Source organism: Falco punctatus (assembly GCF_963210335.1).
Source record: "Falco punctatus genome assembly, chromosome: 7".
NCBI lineage: Eukaryota > Metazoa > Chordata > Aves > Falconiformes > Falconidae > Falco > Falco punctatus.
In genome coordinates this window covers 24,221,741-24,240,381 of record NC_137587.1, presented here as the reverse complement: position 1 = coordinate 24,240,381, position 18,641 = coordinate 24,221,741, and the positions used below count along the sequence as shown (strand labels likewise).

Genomic DNA, 18,641 nt, shown 5'->3' with positions numbered 1-18,641 from the left:
GGAGTTGTTAAGAAGCATGACTGAAATAATGGCTTATCATCTCCACAAAGGGATTTAAAGTACTTAGTAGAGTTAGAAAAGTTTCAGACACTTTATAGTTATTTATTGACCAAAAGCTACGATCACATGGATCTAAAATGCATAGAGAACAAATGTTTTTCCAGAAGAGGTATGGATTATTTGAAATCTTAGGCCTGCCCACCCCTGCCAAGCAGGGACACCTCTTTGGTAAGACTTGCACCTCTGACGTTACCCGGGACAGTACTGTTAACTAAAGTGCTGAACTTTTAACTTGAGCCCGATTGTTGCAGTAAGTGCATTTATCAACAGCTATTCCAAATTTGTTGTTATCTGTTGCCTTAATAAATCATCTGGGGTTTTTTCAACTTTGTAAAACTCTTTCAGTGAAAGTCCTTGAGAGGGATCTGACAGGCAAACGTTGACTCTGAAGAGTGGCTGTATCCTCTAGATCTAAACTGCTGACCAAGTCTGAGACTAGGATTGGATCTAGCCAAACCTAGACTCCTCTCTGTGAATGAGTTTAGAAAGCAAGGGGATCCTTTCCCAATCTCATGATTCAACAGGAAGGCTTTCCCACTCTGGCCACGCATCAGACTCACACCCATTACGTGACAAAAAGATACAAAATTTGACTTGTCTTTTTAGAATATACTATGTACAGAATAGCACAAGATTTACAAGCAGACCTCAAGCAATGCAGGGTTAGAACTAAGTTTGTTGACTCACAAGCAGAGTTCGTTACCCAGTGTGCAAGAGCCAGTCTCACACAAGGGCCGAGATATCACGTATTGCATGTCTGCACAGAGATGGATGCTAGGTGGTAAATCCACAAAGCTAGCATCTCTCTTAACACATAGTAAAACATTTTATAGACTTCGAACAATCGTTTACAATTATGTTTAGTCACACTTAAGTCTCATCGGTTCTTCAGAGCCTCATCGCCATTTAAAGGTACAGTGCTCTTTTTTTCACCACACGTTCTGTGGGGAGGGGGCTTTGTTATTAAGGAGCTTTCTTTGTTCAAGGGTGGATATTTTAGTATGCTAATTAGGATAGTTCACACACAGGTCAACTAATTTTCTGTTTGGTTGGTTCTTGTGTCCCAGTTTGATATATTTATGGTGTCTAGTCCTTCTTCCAAGGCCATGTTTTCTTAACTGTTTGTAACATCCTGTTTTTCAAATTCTTTCTTGTTTTTTATTATAGATATTTACATACTTTGTCTAAATTTCAAGTTTGATCTAATACTGAGCCAGTCCACAGGTCCTTCATCCTGATCTCTGTAGTCCAGTTGTTATTACTTTCATCTTCCTACAGAACAGGATTTAAATCCAAACATCAACAAGGAAGCCAAAAAAACCCTAGCATTATCACAGTTATATATGCACATACACATAAATAATCCAAAATGATGTTCAGATAACTTCACTCATGCCAGTTCTCATTCTTTATATTAAGCCTAATCAATCTAACTTTAAGAATACAGGAAGTTAAAAATTCTAAGAATCATACTCTGTGTCAGCCCATCTTGTATAATGTTCCATCTTCAATGGCCAGCACAAGATAATCTAGCATGGATATCACATATCCTGGGTAAAGTATCATTCAAAATTCCACATTCCAGTAAACTGATTGTAACTTGGTTTTTTGTAACTCAGAGTAAGACATCATAAACAGCAGTATTGCATGGCCATAATTCATAAGGTGCAAAACATACAAAACCCCCCAATCAATCAGCTTAACTAAAAATCCATTAAATAAATATAGAATCATGTACCAGTAGCCTGGTACATGTACAAAATTATAAATAGAGCAATTATTTCTCACTAGGAATGCAAGTACATTATTCTGAAAACAGAGCAGAAGGAAATCTAGCCATCTAAACTAGTTTTTGAGGCAATATGCTAAATGACAGTCTGAAGATATCATCCTACTCAGAAAGGCAGAATCCCTACCAGTATTTTAGCCAATATGCCATCATCACTTGATTCCATGGTAATCACCGCTTTGTCTGTCTCAATTTCACACAAGGCATCTCCAGCATTCACTGTTTCACCTGCAAAATATAACAAAACTTAAAAATACTTAGCCTAAACTTCCTTTCAGATCTATTTAACCATGGCAAATAGATACTTATCCCTATAATACAGCCACTTTACATTCTTTAATATATTCTATAGCTACTTGATCCCGCGTCATTATTTATTATATTGTATCTTTCATTTCCAAATAAAAACACTAAGATTCAGAGACACAAACTGCTGCATCAGAACATTTAAGATATTCCAAATACTTATGTTTACAGTAGGTTTTCCAAAAGGAAGCACACACACTTTTTTTTTTTTATTTCCAGAACACCACCACTCAGTAACACTACAATGAATAAAACCCTGAGCCTTCCATATTCATTACTAGCCATGAGTCAAAGCAAGCTATTAAAGACAATGGCACAGGCAACATCTTCAACTAAGTACCAGAGTTCTCTAGTTTGTATCCACACTATTAAAGATACTAAAGTAAAAACCTAAGGAACTTTAATCTCTTTGGAAAGCATGTCTGCAAGTTTGTTTCCCCAATCTCCTATATAGTTAAAAAGGTGTATTAGAAACATACTTACTTTCGTGAACTAAAAATATGCACAACTGTTAGAAACTGCTTTTACTACATCACACAAATCTATGATTAAATTTGAAGTATACTCTTCCTTTGCTTTTCAAGTGTATCTATATCTGCTAGCTCGTGATAAAGACATTATGGATCTGGATTCTTTCAACAGATCAATTTATAATATCTTTACTAACATAAATTATATATTAACTTAAAAAAATCAGGTACTACTTTTTGTACTCTCCTGCCAAGTTCCATAACAGGAACATCTATGGCTTAAAATTATGTAAGTGACTAAGTTTTGAATGTTTCCATTGTTCGCTACTGCAGAGATCACAAGCATCACACAACACTTCATTTTCCCCTTCTAATTCCGGGAGTCCTGAAACAGGAAATACTTATTTAATAAGAAGTGTTTATCTCTTACCTAAATACAGGAATTTAACTGCACTAGGTTTATTCTCATGCTTAAGCACAACAGAGTGATATCAGGAATTAAATTAAATGCTTAGACAGGTAATAACATTGCAGCATTTCTGGTACTGGGGAAATATTAAAATTTTATTTCACGTAAAAGTTGTAATCATGCGTTAGGCTTATATGTATTGTCCCTATTTTTCAGTGCTCTATAAGGAAAAGGTTATCCTATTTTGTTGGAGGCCAAAACATTCGACTACCTCAACATTTTTCAATGTAATTTGTATTTTAATGTTGGCCATAGTCAAAAATGTTCCTATGATGGAACTTGGCAGGGGATTACACAAACTAGGACCTGATCTTTTTAATTTAATAATCTAATTGCCACACTGTACTTTGCAATAACTAGAGTATAAACATTTTATATAACAGGAAGTCAAAATTCCAGGCTCTATACCATTGTTTTAATTCCATTAGATCATTAATTCAAGTAGCCCATGTATCAGACCATTAGGTAAGTACTTTACAGCTGTTAAGAAATCAAACTGTTGGGCAAATTCTTTAACCTACAGAGCTAAGACAGGCAAGCAGAAAGGAGCTTAACTCTGTCTTAATTAGTCTCTTCTCCCAACCTGTAATCAGACTGTGTGTGTTCTGCACCATTAAATAGAAATCTCAGTGCTAAGCAACCTGCAGCTGTAACTCCAACAGTGCAAGCCAGTCAAACCAAGTACCTTTACCCATGTCTTTGTCACATATGACACATCTCTTAACTTGGATACATGAGGCTGTTCACAGAAAGCTATAGGATTCCCTTACACTGGGGAAGTGTCGTGGTTTAGCCCCAGCTGGCAACTAAGTACCAGCAGCCTCTTGCTCACTCCCCCCCAGCCCCTGGTAGATGGGGAGCAGAACTGGAAAAGGTAAAACCCACCGGCTGAGATAAAGACAGTTTAATAATTGAAATAAAGTATACTACTGATACTAACAATAATAACTGTAAAGAAAATGGTAACAGAAAGAGGTAGAGAAACAAAACTCAAGGGAAAAAAAAAACCACAACCAAGTGATGCACAATACAATTGCTCACCACCCACTGACCGATGCCCACCCAGTCCCCAAGCAGCAACCTGCGCCCCTCCAACTACATTGCCCTAGTTTACGTACTGACCATGACATCATATGGTATGGAATAACCCTTTGACTAGTCTGGGTCAGCTGTCCTGACTGTGTCCCCTCCCAACTTCTTGTGTCCCTCCAGCCCTCTCACTGGAAGGGCCCATAAAACTGAAAAGTCCTTGACTCAGTAGAAACATTACCCAGCAACAACTAAAAACATCAGTGTGTTATCAACATTATTCTCACACTAAATCCAAAACACAGCACTGCACCAGCTACTAGGAAGAAAATTAACTCTGTCCCAGTCAAATCCAGGACAGGAAGGCAAGAGGAAAAGTCTTCAGAGAACTGGGTAAACCACTTTTCCACTACTATTTTTGTTTTCCTTTCACTGCTGCAGCGAATAAATGGGCCCAAGTTTGGAATGCAATTGATTAAATGCAATTTTAAGAATACTTCATAGCAGCATTCAAAAATTTCATGTGTTTCAGTACTGAAATGCAATGGAAAGGATCATCATTATTTTCATTAGACACTGCAAAATTTGTGACAGCTCCTGAATGATGTCAATTATAAATCAGCTTTCCCAATAGATAACACTGGAAAGAACACTTTTGCAGAGCACATCTTTGCTCTTACACTTTCTAATGAGAGAACAGTATTTGCAACATAAGTTGCATGAATGCCAGCTCTCAGAGATTATATATAACGCCCTTGAAAAATCGTGAGTGGGGTTTGCTTGTTTGGTTCATTTTTTTAAAGTGGTTGAGTTCTTACAGATAGGCTGAATGATTAGGATCTCTACTGAAGCCAAGTATCCCTCTAGATAACATCCAACTGGCATTCAAAAGCCTACATGCTCTGTTCGATTACTGACAGACAAGTATCCAAATCACAAGACACAAAGTGCATTCCTTGATGTACTCTGCAAATCAAATCAAAGCTGTCTGAGCATAAAGACCCTCTGGAATCAGACTGAGAAGTCCCTGGAGGTGATGTTTCAGAAGGTGGCAAAGATGTACTGCATGAGGAAACTGCTAGCACTGTTGCTTATTCCGCTTCCTGCCCACAATAACAACAGGATTTCAGTCTCCTGGGCCATCAGTCTATCATCTTTCATCAACATTAAATTCATACATAATAAATAAAAGTTTTTAGAAACACAGTTTATTTTTATGAGAATTACTTTATTACCCACAGGAATCAATACAAAACTGCATTAACAATGAGAAGGAAATAGTAAAGCTGTCAACTAAGTTCAGCATTTTTCCTTCTGCAGTACTGAAACCAGACCACAAAATGAAAACATTTGACATTTACACAAAGAGCAGAAAAATCATAATAGTATTCTACTGACCTCTGCTGGTTATACAGTGGGAAAAACATTTCATATGCCATCATCAGCTTGCTTCTTCCAATTGCTTTAAAATATTTATTTTCTTAGATACGAGATTATCAAACATTTATATCCAGTAATGCCACTACATTTAGATGGCCAAGTCACTGGAGGATTATGCAGTTATGAGCATCCCTTGCAGACAGAAGGGGTATAAGCATTAAATCACATTGGTTTTTTTCTTCAAAATTTATCTTCACATTTTTATTATGATTATTTTCCAGACTGCCAGAGGAAAAAAATATACATAGGAACTAATTACAGTCACAGACATGCCAAATATCACTCAAGCTCAAGATAGGTGCATCCTCATGAGTAAGAAACCAAGCAGGAGCCCTGCATGGATGAGTAAGGAGACTCTGGCAGAAATCAAACAGAAGAAGGATGTTTATGGGATGTGGAAAAAGGGACAGGCCACTTGGGGGAGGAATACAAGGATGTTACCAGAACATGCAGGGAGGTGATGAGGAAAGCTAAGCTCCATTTAGAATTAAATCTGGAAAGGGAGGTCAAGGACAACAAAAAAAAAAGCGTATTTAATTACATCAGCAGGAAGAGTATGACTACGGAAAATGTGGGCCCACTGCTGAATGTGGTGGGTGCCCTGGTGACAAAGGACACAGAGGAGTTTCTGAATGCCACCTTTGCTTCAGTCTTCACTGCCAAGGCCGGCCCTCTGGTTCCCCAGACCGTGGAGGCAAAAGAGGAAATCTGGAAAAAGGAGAACTTCCCCTTGGTCAAGGAGGATCATGTTAGAGATCACTTAAGCAAACCTGACACCCACAAATCCATGAGCCCCGATGGGATGCACCCCCAAGTGCTGAGGGAGCTGGCAGATGTTATTGCCAAATCACCCTCCATCATCTGGGAAAGGTCATGGAGAACAGGAGAGGTGCCCGAGGAGTTCAGTAGTCAAAAAGGGCAAGAAGGACGACCCAGGAAACTACAGGCCATGAACCTCACCTCCACCCCTGGAAAGGTGATGGAACAGCTCATCCTGGAGGTCATCTCTAAGCATGCAGAGGAAAAGAAGGTCATCAGGAACAGCCAGTGTGGATTCACCAAGGGGAAATCATGTCTGACCAGCCTGATAGCCTTCTATGATGGAATGACTGGCTGGGCAGACAAGGGGAGAGCAGTGACATGAGACTTCTGGTGGGCAGCAAGTTGCCCATGAGCCAGCAGTGAGCCCTGTGGCCAAGAAGACCAGTGGGACCCTGGGGTGCATTAGGAGCAGTGTGGCTGGAAGGTTGATGGAGGTGATCCTCCCCCTCTACTCTGCCCTGGTGAGGTTGCCTCTGGAGTGCTGTGTCCAGTTGTGGGCTCCCCAGTTCAACAGAGACAGGGAACCACCAGAGGGGGTCCAAAAGAGGGCTGCAAAGATGCTGAGGGGACTGGAGCATCTCCCTTGTGAGGAAAGGCTGAGAGAGCTGGGCCTGTGTAGCCTGGAGAAGAGAAGACTGAGAGGGGATCTTATCGATGTCTACAAATACCTTAATAGCGAGCGTCAAGAGGATGGGGCCAGGCTCTTTTCAGTAGTACCCAGCCACAGGACAAGGGGCAATGGGCTGCAACACAAGAAGTTCCTTCTGAATACGAGGAAGACCTTCTTTACTTTGAGGGTGACAGAGCACTGGAACAGGCTGCCCAGAGAGGCTGTGGAGTCTCCCTTCTCTGGAGACATTCAAAACTTGCCTGGACATGACTCTCTGCAACAGTCTCTAGGTGAACCTGCTTTAGCAGGGGGTTGGACTAGATGATCTCCAGAGGTCCCTTCCAAGCCTGAACATTCTGTGATCCTGTGATTCAGTTTTGGTCTTGTTTCTAAATAGAAAGTAGAGCAATAGAAATCCTAAAATATTTTTTATTTTAACTTAACTAACATAGGAGCTCCTTTTTCTCCTTTTGTAATAGGGTGGAAGTGTAGTGGAAAGACTGAGAAAAACCATTGTATAGATGTTACGTCTTAAGACCTTTTCATAATGAAATTGATTCATTTGTGTTGTGGAGTCAACTGGAATCTACTTCAATTCCTATCGTGCTCTCTTCTGTGCTTTCTCTTGCAATTTTGAATGTTATATTTACTGCAAAGCAGACTACTGTTCATTTTTTATGTTATTGTTATTTACAGTTATTGACAACTAATGAATAGAAAAAGGACTTTGGATTGTTCCTTCCTTTCTGTATAATCTTTGACTTGATACTTGACTCACTGAAGCTTCAAGTTTCAAGAACTGCTTTCTACAGACATAGCTGCCATATTTCCTAGCAAATTCTGCAGAAATTCTTACTAGAAGCTTTACAAGCAAAAGGTCATGTCCAGTACTGGAGCAACAAGCTGCTTTCTGGCCACCTCTCAAAATGTATTCAAAATATATAAAAGCAAAGTACTCCAGCAGCACAGTGATGGAGGCTGTATGAACACTTAGAAGACTAGCCAAAGGAAACGGCTTATTTAGGCAGAATAGTCAAAACACACATTTAGCTCACCAAATTGTGTCTCTCAAAGATAATATGCTTTAAGAGATTTTCTTTTCTCCAAACACATTCATCTCTTTAACAAATGTAAAAATGTTTGAGAACAAGATATATTCCTACAGTCATCTAAAACTCCACAACGCATCCTATACCAATGGACAAATGCTACCTGGAATCCAAAACTACAGTAAAAACACAGGTTTAGAATTAAATTGGAGAGGGGAAAAGATAGGAGGAGAGGGGAGAAGGATTTCCTGGCAGAACAGGGACTGCTGATTCTTCTGCAGATCATTTTTCATTTACATATAAACTATGTGAAGTGAGAACATACACCCAGACTATTTCTCTAGCTGCTCCAATGTATTTTAACAGAAGTACATTGCTTTTCAGTTGTCAGAGCACAGAGAACCTAAGATAACCAAGGTTGTTAGGCTTTTTTTGGAGGAGTAGTTTGGGTTTTATTTTGGGGTGTTTTTTTTCTTGGAAAGAGATTGCCCCATTTGCAATTTGGGTTATGAAAGTAATTTACATTTTTCTATCAGCTTTAATTGTAGACTATTGCTTAGATATTTAAGTGCTGAATAAAACTATAAAAACACCAATCTTTCATATAATTCTGTAATGTAGTGGAATAATGAAACAGAGACCTTCCCTGAAGTCAAAGGCTCTCAGCTTTCCAAAGTTACTGGTCTGTATGACAACACTGGGAATTAAAAACAATTAAAAACAACACACACACTCACAGCCTCGAACAGCCTAATGGAAGCTTTTCAAAAATATGACTGATGCAACCTTTTGAAAGGGAACTAAAGGAAAAACATTTCAAGAACAAACAATTTCAAAGTGAGTATTGTTCAGGAAGACAGCACCCATATACCAAACATTTTGCTTCAAAATACTAAAACAGAAAGAATGATCTTATCCTGTAAGAATAGATTTGTATAGCTGAAGAATTACAAACATGGCCATAGAAAATGCTATCTTACCTTCCTTTTTTAACCATTTCACAATGTTTCCTTCTTCCATTGTAGGAGAAAGTGCAGGCATGAGAACTTTAATACCAGGTGTACCTGTAAAACAAACACATAATTATCTAGACTAAATATTTTTTCAGTACACTTACTTTCTCAGTCAACTGCTTAACACAAATGGAAGTAACTGTCTTTCAGATTTATGCACTTTTGAACAAAAGATTCACTATGATGCTCTTTTCTTATGAAAAGTATGCACTCCCAAGAGCACCAAGGAAAACAAGGCACTAAATATAGAACCTCTATGTTACAGAGGGAACAGGAGCTATTGTATTAAGTCATAAATAATACAAAGCATTAAGCAAACTAAACTCTACCTTAAGTAAAAATATATATAGAAACTTTTGCTTTGATGAAGATGACTTTATATACTCACGCTGCTTCAGCTTTGATTCAACTAATTTTTAATGGAAACTTTCTCCACAACCAAGTCTTAGTCCATTATTAAAAATACATAAAGTAGTATTTCAAGTACCCTCTCAGTTCAGCCTGATCTACTGAACAATCCTACAACGGATGCAAGCGAAATAGAGTTACATACCTTCTGCCCAACAGAAATGTAAACAGAAAAAAAATCTACAACTTGGTTAGAGCACTAACTACACACAAGCCATCATGTGTAGAACGAAAGAGCAGCTATAAAATACAAATATACATTGGGGGGGCGGGGGGGGGGGGGGGGGGGGGGAAGAGCAGCTAGCGTGGAGCTGTGATTTTAATTTTTTATTCCCCCCTTGCCCCTGACATGCCATAACTTTTAAAGCTGCCAGCTATCGCACCCTGACTCTTGCGTATCAGGGACATATGTACTAAACCAAACCACATTTCCATTTTGGGGGGATTTCCACACATGATCCTGCATATGCTTGCTTCTGCCCTGTTAGGGTCATTGAGCAAAACCTTGAATAAAACACTGTGCCGCAGTCTGTCACAGAAGTGAATGAGATGAGTCTCAAAGACTTGTCCTCTCATTTCCTGCTTGCTGGGCAGGAAGGAAGTCTGAGCATAAGACTTGTCAGGTATAAGCCCAGAGGAGAGAACACACAGACACATGCACGCACAGCTATCTCAGTCCTCAAGATAGGCTGAAATTGCTGCAATCACAAGAAATTGGGTGACAGTTATTGATACGTTCCTTGTTGATGAACCATGATGTGCTACAGAGCATAGTGTAACTCCACCCACAAATTCCTCAGTAGTGTTAACTAGGAAGAAAAACTATGGTAATGCAGTGTATCAGCAGTATGATTATGAATGTATGACCAGAGTACCAACCAGGCTGGCATCTTCCCTTCTGTCTCAGTGTACTTTATCCGTCCTCAGGCTTCTAGTCATGGGTATGCATGTGTGAGGACAGAGTGGGGTGTAAATGTGCGGAACATATCTAGACAATTGCTAGAATGCTTTCCAGCTTTTAGCCAAAGGCTAGATACTTATACCTTGATTATAACCTCTGTCTTAATGCTGAACTGCAGAATTAAGAGCATGCAAGGCAAACTGTGTAATTCCATTCCCCAAAGCTCAAGCATTAAAAAAAAAAGAAATGGGAATTCAGAGTCCTGAATTCCTAGACCAGAAGTTTGGTTGGTGTCCAGTTTTGCCTGGGACAGAGTTAATTTTCTTCCTAGTAGCTGGTGCAGTGCTGTGTTTTGGATTTAGTGTGAGAACAATGTTGATAACACACCGATGCTTTTTGTTGTTGCTGGGTAATGGTCATACTAAGTCAAGGACTTTTCAGTTTCTCAGGCCCAGCCAGCGAGAGGGCTGGAGGGGCACAAGAAATTGGGAAGGGACACAGCCAGGACAGATGACCCAAACTAGCCAAAGGGATACCATATGATGTCATGCTGAGTAGATATAAGCTAATGGAAAAAGAAGGAGGTGGGAGGGACATTTACCATTATGGTGTTTGTTTTCCCAAGTAACTGTTACATGTGATGGAGCTCAGCTTTCCTGGAGATGGGTGAACACCTGCCTACTGATGGGAAGTGGTGAATGAATTCCTTGGTTTTGCTTGCGTGCACAGCTTTTGCTTTAACTATTAAACTGTCTTTATCTCAACCCACAAGCTTTCTCGCTTTTACTTTTCTGATCCTCTCCCCCATCCCACTGTGGGGGGAGTGAGTGGCTCCGTGTGGTGCTTAGTTACAGGCCAGGATTAAACCATGACAGTTGGTCTTGTCAGAATCCACCACGAACACTACATCCCCCTTTCTCCTGTCCTCCTCCTCTTTGCTGCAGGCTGTGGAATTTTTTCTAGATGGCAGATTAAATAATATATTTTAAATTAATAAAGCTCCCCTGATCCTAGTACTCCAGACACTGATGATCTACCTTTTTCACTGATAAACTTTTCCAATGCTTATTTATCCTTTCTGCTAGGAAATTCTACTTTGCAGAATGAAATTGCCTAATTTCAAGTTTCAGTGATTGTATCTTATGCCTGTTAAAAACCTTGAAAGATTTCTCATTACAGAGATTCTTCTCATCAGTGAGTGTCTATATATATAGACCAGGTAAATTCTTACCCTTTTCTTCGCTTTGACAAGCAAAATAAAAATATCTGAGAAGTCCAACGTATTTAAGCAACACAACATCACAACCACTCTGGCCCTACAACACCATGTACTAAACACAGCTAGCTAGCCCATCACTTCAGTCTCCCAGTTGACTAAATTTGTTTAGTAAACCCATACATAGAAGGAACTGGCACTGCCCAGCAGCAAGCTGCATGCCATGTTAAGAGGGATTCTTCTGAGGACAGGGTTTGTGATGCAGCACATTCCCTGGCTTCATAGCACACTACATCTCTTGCTATTTGATCCAGTATATCAAAGTAGTAATCTGACATACAGCTTGTAATACAAAAGATACTATCTTTTTGACCTTTTAAGGATAGTTAAAAGGCTGAATAAACATATCTTTATTCAGATACTATTTTTAAGAGTCATTTTCCAGCACTTGAAAGATTTTTGAGGTTCTTTCTTTAACTTTTCAATCTGAATCTGTATTCAGTTAAAGAACAGAAACAGAAACATAGAAAGTACGTTGTATACAACAGCAAGAATCAATTCTACTTCATATTCCCTTGTCTCTAATGCTCACCATCAAGGCTTATTATCATTCAATAGGCAACAATACCACATTTCTCCCAGTTGCTGTATTGCTTAGAGTAATCATGAACAGCTTTAAGACCTTAGAAATTAATCCTTCCCCCCCCCATTATTTGGAAGGTGAAGGAAAAAAAAACCCTAGAATTTTGAGCTGAAAAGCATGTGTCACCTAGAGTAAGAATGCCTCTTATCTTTACTTCCAAGTCCTAAGAGTTACCATGGTTAAGATTTCAGAGAACACAAAGACAGAAGTGAAACTTCAACTAATACACAATGATTTAAAGGAATTAAAACCGTCCACCTACGTTCTGTAATTCATTAATGTTAATACATCCAATACATCTGACCTTGTCTTTCTCATTGCAATAGAATTATGAAAGAATAAATCACTACTCTTGTAAAAGAATGTAGGTATTCAACCATAAATATTTCAGAGATTAGGTAGAGTGAAAGACATTACATAGAAATAATGGAAAAACTATTTTCATTATTTCCATTACTATTTAAACTCTCTTCCCACACCCAACTAGCAGAAGGACCTCATGGCAGTGACTCGGGGAGCAAAGTCCCTCCTACTGTAAGAGATCAGGTTTGTGACCACCCGAGGAACCTCAACACAGGTAACTCTAGCATGCATCTTGCTGGGTCCCATAGAGTCCTGAGAGAATTGGCTGATGTAGCTGCCAAGCCACCCTCCGTGGTATTTTAAAAAGTCATGGCAGCCAGGTGAAGTCCCTGGTCACTGGAAAAAGGGAAACATCGCACCCATTTTTAAAAAGGGTAGAAAGGAGGACCCTGGGAACTACCAACCTATCGGCCGCACCTCTGTGCCTGGGAAGATCATGAAACAGACCCTCCTAGGAGCTGTGCTACAGCACATGGAGAACAGGGAGGTGATTCGAGACAGCCAGCATGGCTTCACCAAGGGCAAGGCCTGCCTCACCAACCTAGCAGCCTTCTACGTTGGAGTGACTACCTCAGGGCACAAGGGAAGAGCTACAGATGCTGCCTATCTGGACTTCTGTAAGGCACAATCCCCCACAACACCCTTCTCTCTAAACTGGGGAGCTATGGATTCCATGGGTGGACTGTTTGGTGACTGAGGAACTGGCTGGATGGCCACATCCAGAGGGTAGTGGTCAATGGCTCCACATCCAGATAAAGACGGGTTATGAGTGGTGCCCCTCAGGGGTCCACATTGGGACCAGTACTGTTCAATATCTTCATCAATGATACAGACAGTGGGATGCACTCTCAGCAAGTTTGCAGATGACACCAAGGTGAGTGGTGCAGTTGGCACACCCGAGGGATGGGATGCCATCCAGAGGGACCGGCACAAGCTCAAGAAGCAGCCCATGTGAACTTCATGAGATTCAACAAGGCCAGGTGCAAGGTCCTGGACCTGGGTCAGAGAAACCCCCAGTATCACTACAGGCTGGGGGATGAAGGGATTGTGAGCAGCACTGCCAAGAAGGACTTGCGGTACCGACGCATGAAAAATTGGCCATGAACCAACAATGTGCACTCACTCACAGCCTAGAAAGCCAACTGTATCCTGGGAAACATTAAAAGAAGCATGGTCAGTCTCTTGAGGGAAGTAATTCTGCCCCTCTAATCTGCTCTGGTGAGACCCCACTAGGAGTACTGTATATAGCTCTGCGGTCCTTGGTACATGAAAGACAGGGACCTGTTGGAGCAGGTCCAGAGGAGGCCCATAAAGATAGTCAGAGGGATGGAACATGTACCTCTCCTATGAAGAAACATCTCTCAGCCTTTCCTCACAAGGGAGATGCTCCAGTCCCCATAATCATCTTTGTAGCCCTCTGGACCTTCTCCAGTGGTTCCATGTGTCTCGAACTGGGGAGCCCACAACTAGACACGGCACTCCAGATGCAGCCCCACCAGGGCAGAGCAGAGGGGGAGGATCACCTCCCTTGACCTGCTGGCCACACTGCTCCTAATGCACCCCAGGGTCCCACTGGCCGTCTTGGCCACAGGGCTCACTGCTGGCTCATGGGCAACTTGCTGCCCACCAGCACTCCCAGGTCCTTCTCGGAAGAGCTGCCTTCCAGCTGGTCAAGCCCTAGCCCATACTGGTGTGTGAGGTTGTTCCTCCCCAGGTGCAGGACCTTACACTTGCCTTTATTGAACTTCATTAGGTTCCTCTCTGCCCAAGTCTCCAGCCTGTCCAGGTTTCGCTGAATGGCAGTGCAGCCTTCTGGTGGATCATCCCTCCCTGCTTTGTGTATAATAAAATAAATAAAATAAACAGGAAACAGAGGAGAAAGAAGTATCCAAAAAATCAAAGCATGTGCCAAAATTCAAAAAGAGAAACTGCAATTTTCCATACTATTGTGCCTCACTGCAAGAATTGTATCTCAAAGTGACCCGAGAAGATACAAGACTTTAATAGCCAATAGAGTAGGCTAACAGTGTTCTCAGGTACTTAACAACTTCTTACTAACAATCACACTACAACAAAACCACACCACACAGAATAAACCCACTTATCACTAGATAGAAATGGCAAAACCTCTACTGAGTAGATCAGAGAAGTATTCACAATGGTAGCTAAATAAAAATTTCCTTCATCCTTCCCCAGCTTTTCACCACTTATGCAGAATATTTGGCTTGTAATAAAAGCTGCTTATTATTACATAGGTAAGTTTTCCTGCTACTGGAGCAAGCCCAATATATCATATAGCTTAAAGGAAAATTATTTTTTAAAAAACCACAACAAAATAACAAAAACAAAACCCTACAATGTTCTGCTGCTACTGTTTCGAAAGATATGGGGAGCTGATGGCTACTCAGCTGCTTCAGCAGGCAAGACAATATAAACCCTCTTAATGAGATAGATAATGTTATCTCCAGATCACTGATGTGCTAGTGGAATAGTTCACTCTGCATCAAATCAAAACGAAAGAACATCCATCTTTCCACTTCTAGTCTCATGCTTTATGTTGTAACTCAAATAGCCTTCTTTCCCTTCTCAACCTATGGACACACTTCAGTGTAATTCTATCCTCACAAATCTACAAGTATATTTAGAAATTGTAATAAAAATAAACTATCCCTATGTTCCACTTTCGCTGAAGATGCTGCATACAAGGCCTTGCAAGCTGCAGGTAATGACGTTTACTACTACCTAGAAGACTGCTAACCTTTTACTTCAAAACATAATTACATATAAATATTGTACTATCCTATGTAGTGATTTCATTCAGAAGATGAAATATCTGGCTGTAGAAGTCTGAATTGTCCCTGCAGACTTAAAACATATTGCAATATGACTGCTAACATCATAGATGTTTTCCATTAAACTGTTCACTGCAAGTTCAACATACTGCTTAAGTTACAAAACAATGCACATGTGGAAACATTTTGTTTCCCAAATGGATTCAAACAAAAAAACCCCACCACACCACAGGTCTTAATTTAAAAAGACAACACCAGCTTACTTATAGCTGCTGAGTGTTAGCATTTGAAATTCTGCTGTATTGTCCCACAGGAGTTACATACATTTTTAACCTATTTTATTGTAAGGCTTAAAAAAGCTTCACATAAGCTGTAGCTGCTAGTTTGAAGAAAATCTTTGTATCCAAGAGAATTTGTTCTTGGTGACATATTTTACGAATCCAGTTGAGTCTTGGCACGATGTTTCTGCCTCCTTCCTTCTCCACGAAGAGATTCAATGCATGCTTAGGCTATCAGACTGAAGAGCAGCACTTTAAGAGGAGAGCAGACCAGCAGACCTCTGTAATATCCTGTTAACTACAATCGAAGAATCCCATTGACAGTGAATTTTGTACTTAAACTTATTCAGCCTAACACAGGTTCAATGTCTCTTTTTAACATACTTTGATAAGGAAAATAGCTACAGCATTGTCAAACCAACAGAACTGCAATGAACTGAAGACAATGCTTTAAGTGCCCCACTGGAGAGAGATTTCGTGACTTCCTAAACCATATTCTGTAGCCAGTAGAGAACTGCAAGATTTACTCCAACCTGGTATCAATGATAAGATTAAGAAATATTAAAAACACAGAAAAATTGACAGACCTCTCACATAAAGGTTCATTCTATTTTTCTTTCTTCCTTGCAACCAACAAACTAGGAATTCAATCCTGAATTAATAGTTCTGACTATGCAAAACATCTTTCTCCCTATTGTATCACCACCACAGAGAGGGACAGAAACATATAAAAAAGCAAAAAACTGAAGCGACACAACAAAAACTAGATCCACATGAGCCAATACTTTTTCAAACAGTGGTATTTTCAGAAACATACATGTGGAGAAATAAGACTAATGCTAAAATAATACTGACTTAACTTTAAGCTCTCAAACTAGGAACCAAGAGCGAGTTTCATGTCCAAAAGAGCTGTATTTTACAAGAGAAGTTATGAGTTTTCTCTTTGTTTTCTTTTTAGAGGCTACAGTAAACATTTAAGAAGAATGGTGTCACCGAGATATGCACCACCTTAAAAGCAGTCAGGAATGCCAAGAGGGTTCAAAGAAGTAAGTCAATGAGGAAAGCCTGAACACGTTAAATGTGTGATATATCCACCTTAATACCAAAAGCTTACTGTAAGGAAGAAAAAGATTCCACATCTAAAATTAATTAACTTTATACCAGCTATGTATTAAATAAGCCTTTCTCACCACGAAGATATACAGACTATAACAGATCGCCTAGGAGGACCATAGACAAGAAGTCTTTAAGGAGTTCGATAATAAGACTAACGCAGAGCTAGCTAACCCTGCATCAGACAAAAAGACAAACATATACTTTATGAAGAATGAAGCAATTGCTTTCTAATAAAATTTGAAATTAAATAACATTTGTTTCAAGAACAGGGATAGCCTTCCTTATACACAGCTTTGTTATATTATACACAGTTTTGCAAAGAAAAATATGTTCATGCTGCAAAGCAAAAGACAACCAGTGCTGGAAAGAAGGGTGTTCTGAGATCTAAAGCACAATCATTAACAAGTCTCTAAACTACTACCGAGTTTTCTGGTAAAATGCACATATTTTTATGACACAAGGTTAGCAAGAGCTCACTTCATTATAAGTGCACTTAAACCCCAAGGAGTTCAGGTATTTTAAGCTCCATATCACACCAGTACCTATTAACAATGTACCTGATTACTGTTTAAATGTCTTACAAGCTGTAACTAACAGATCAAGTAGGGAAAGAAAACAAATCACGTTTAATTTGGGCATTAAAACTCTTCCCACATTTCAGAGACAAAGGAAGTAGTAAGTAGAAGATCCACCTAGTAATTCCGTAACAACAAACTCCTGAGACCAGAAAAAGTATCTTGAAAGGCTGTTGCCACAACTTATAGGCTGACTTCTATGTAGCAATGTACGCTAGACAAGCAATTATGAAAGTCAAACTCCAATTCTCCTTTAAAAAAAAATCACACAAAATATAGCTTCCCTGCCCTTCTCTAGCTACTTGAAACATTACTTTTAAAATAATAAGTTGACAGAAAAATGGTGGAGTTGTCAAACATTTTAAAAAAACCAAACCCAAATACCTTCTCTTTTGTTACACCTAGAAAACACTCGACTATTTTCAATTGTAAGCACTTTTATTCCCCTTGAAGAAGGCCTCATCTCCCAACGACGTCTTCCTCTCTAGACTAATTCCTCCAGCTTTCTCCCAGTGGTCACGTTTTCTGGGCCTTTCGAGGCTCTCGCCTCCCTCCGAATCCCCGCGGTACCTCCGCTACCCCCGGACACCGACCCCGCCGCGTCCGGCCGCCCCCCTCCCCATCGGCCGCTGCTGTTCAGCTTCTGCTCAGGGCACCAAGGGCCCTGCCACCCCACACACCCACCCGGTAACACCGGGCCCTCGCACCCTACCACCACCTTGCACGGCTTTTACTTCTCGCCCAGCGCCACCCATCCCCATCCCGCACCGAACGCCCCAAGCCCTCCCCACACACCTGCAGCAGGCCGACGGCGAAGGCCTCCGACTAACAACGAGGGGTGCAGGACCCAGCCCAGCACTCACCCAGCAGCTCGCGGGTCTCATGCAGGCACCTCCAGCCGCCTCGATGGGGGGAAAGTCCGCCAGCGCGCAGAGCTGGCCGCCCCCGCAGCAGCAGCCTCGCCACCGCGCCCTTGCCGCCGCAGCTCAGCCACAAGGAAGCTGCCATCTTGCTTCTCCGCCCTTCGCTGCCCCCCCCCAGCGCCGGGGCTGTCTTTCTCGGTGCCTGAGCAGAAAAAAAGCGGCACACCTCCCACTGCCGGGCCACCTCAGCGCGGAACACCGGCTTCACCGGCGACCCCTGCCCTGCCGCTGGCCGCCTGCCCGCGCCTAGCGCGGCGGGGAGCCCTCCCGCAGCACCAGCCGCTCGCCGGCTCGGGCCGAGCGCCCCTACCGCCCCAGGTACGAGCCAATGCCCGCCACCGTGGCGCCCCTCCCGGCCCTGCCTGACCG

General features: G+C 41.1%; 1 protein-coding gene across 4 annotated transcripts in view; it reads right to left on the bottom strand.

Annotated features, from left to right (window-relative positions):
* The window catches only part of PDHX (pyruvate dehydrogenase complex component X), a 50,661-nt gene that overhangs the window by 31,877 nt on the left and 143 nt on the right, over positions 1 to 18,641 (bottom strand). Inside the window, exons 2-4 of one of the 4 annotated variants that reach the window (XM_080394981.1) lie at positions 18,213 to 18,414; positions 9,025 to 9,108; positions 1,977 to 2,077 (exon numbers count right to left, since the gene is read on the bottom strand). In XM_080394981.1, coding sequence (XP_080251107.1) covers positions 1,977 to 2,077; positions 9,025 to 9,108; positions 18,213 to 18,357 — 330 coding nt within the window. In that variant the 5' untranslated portion in view covers positions 18,358 to 18,414. Of the gene's footprint in view, positions 1 to 1,976; positions 2,078 to 9,024; positions 9,109 to 14,322; positions 18,081 to 18,144; positions 18,589 to 18,641 lie in introns of those variants that run through there. The other 3 variants (XM_080394984.1, XM_080394983.1, XM_080394982.1) reach the window with 3 other exon arrangements.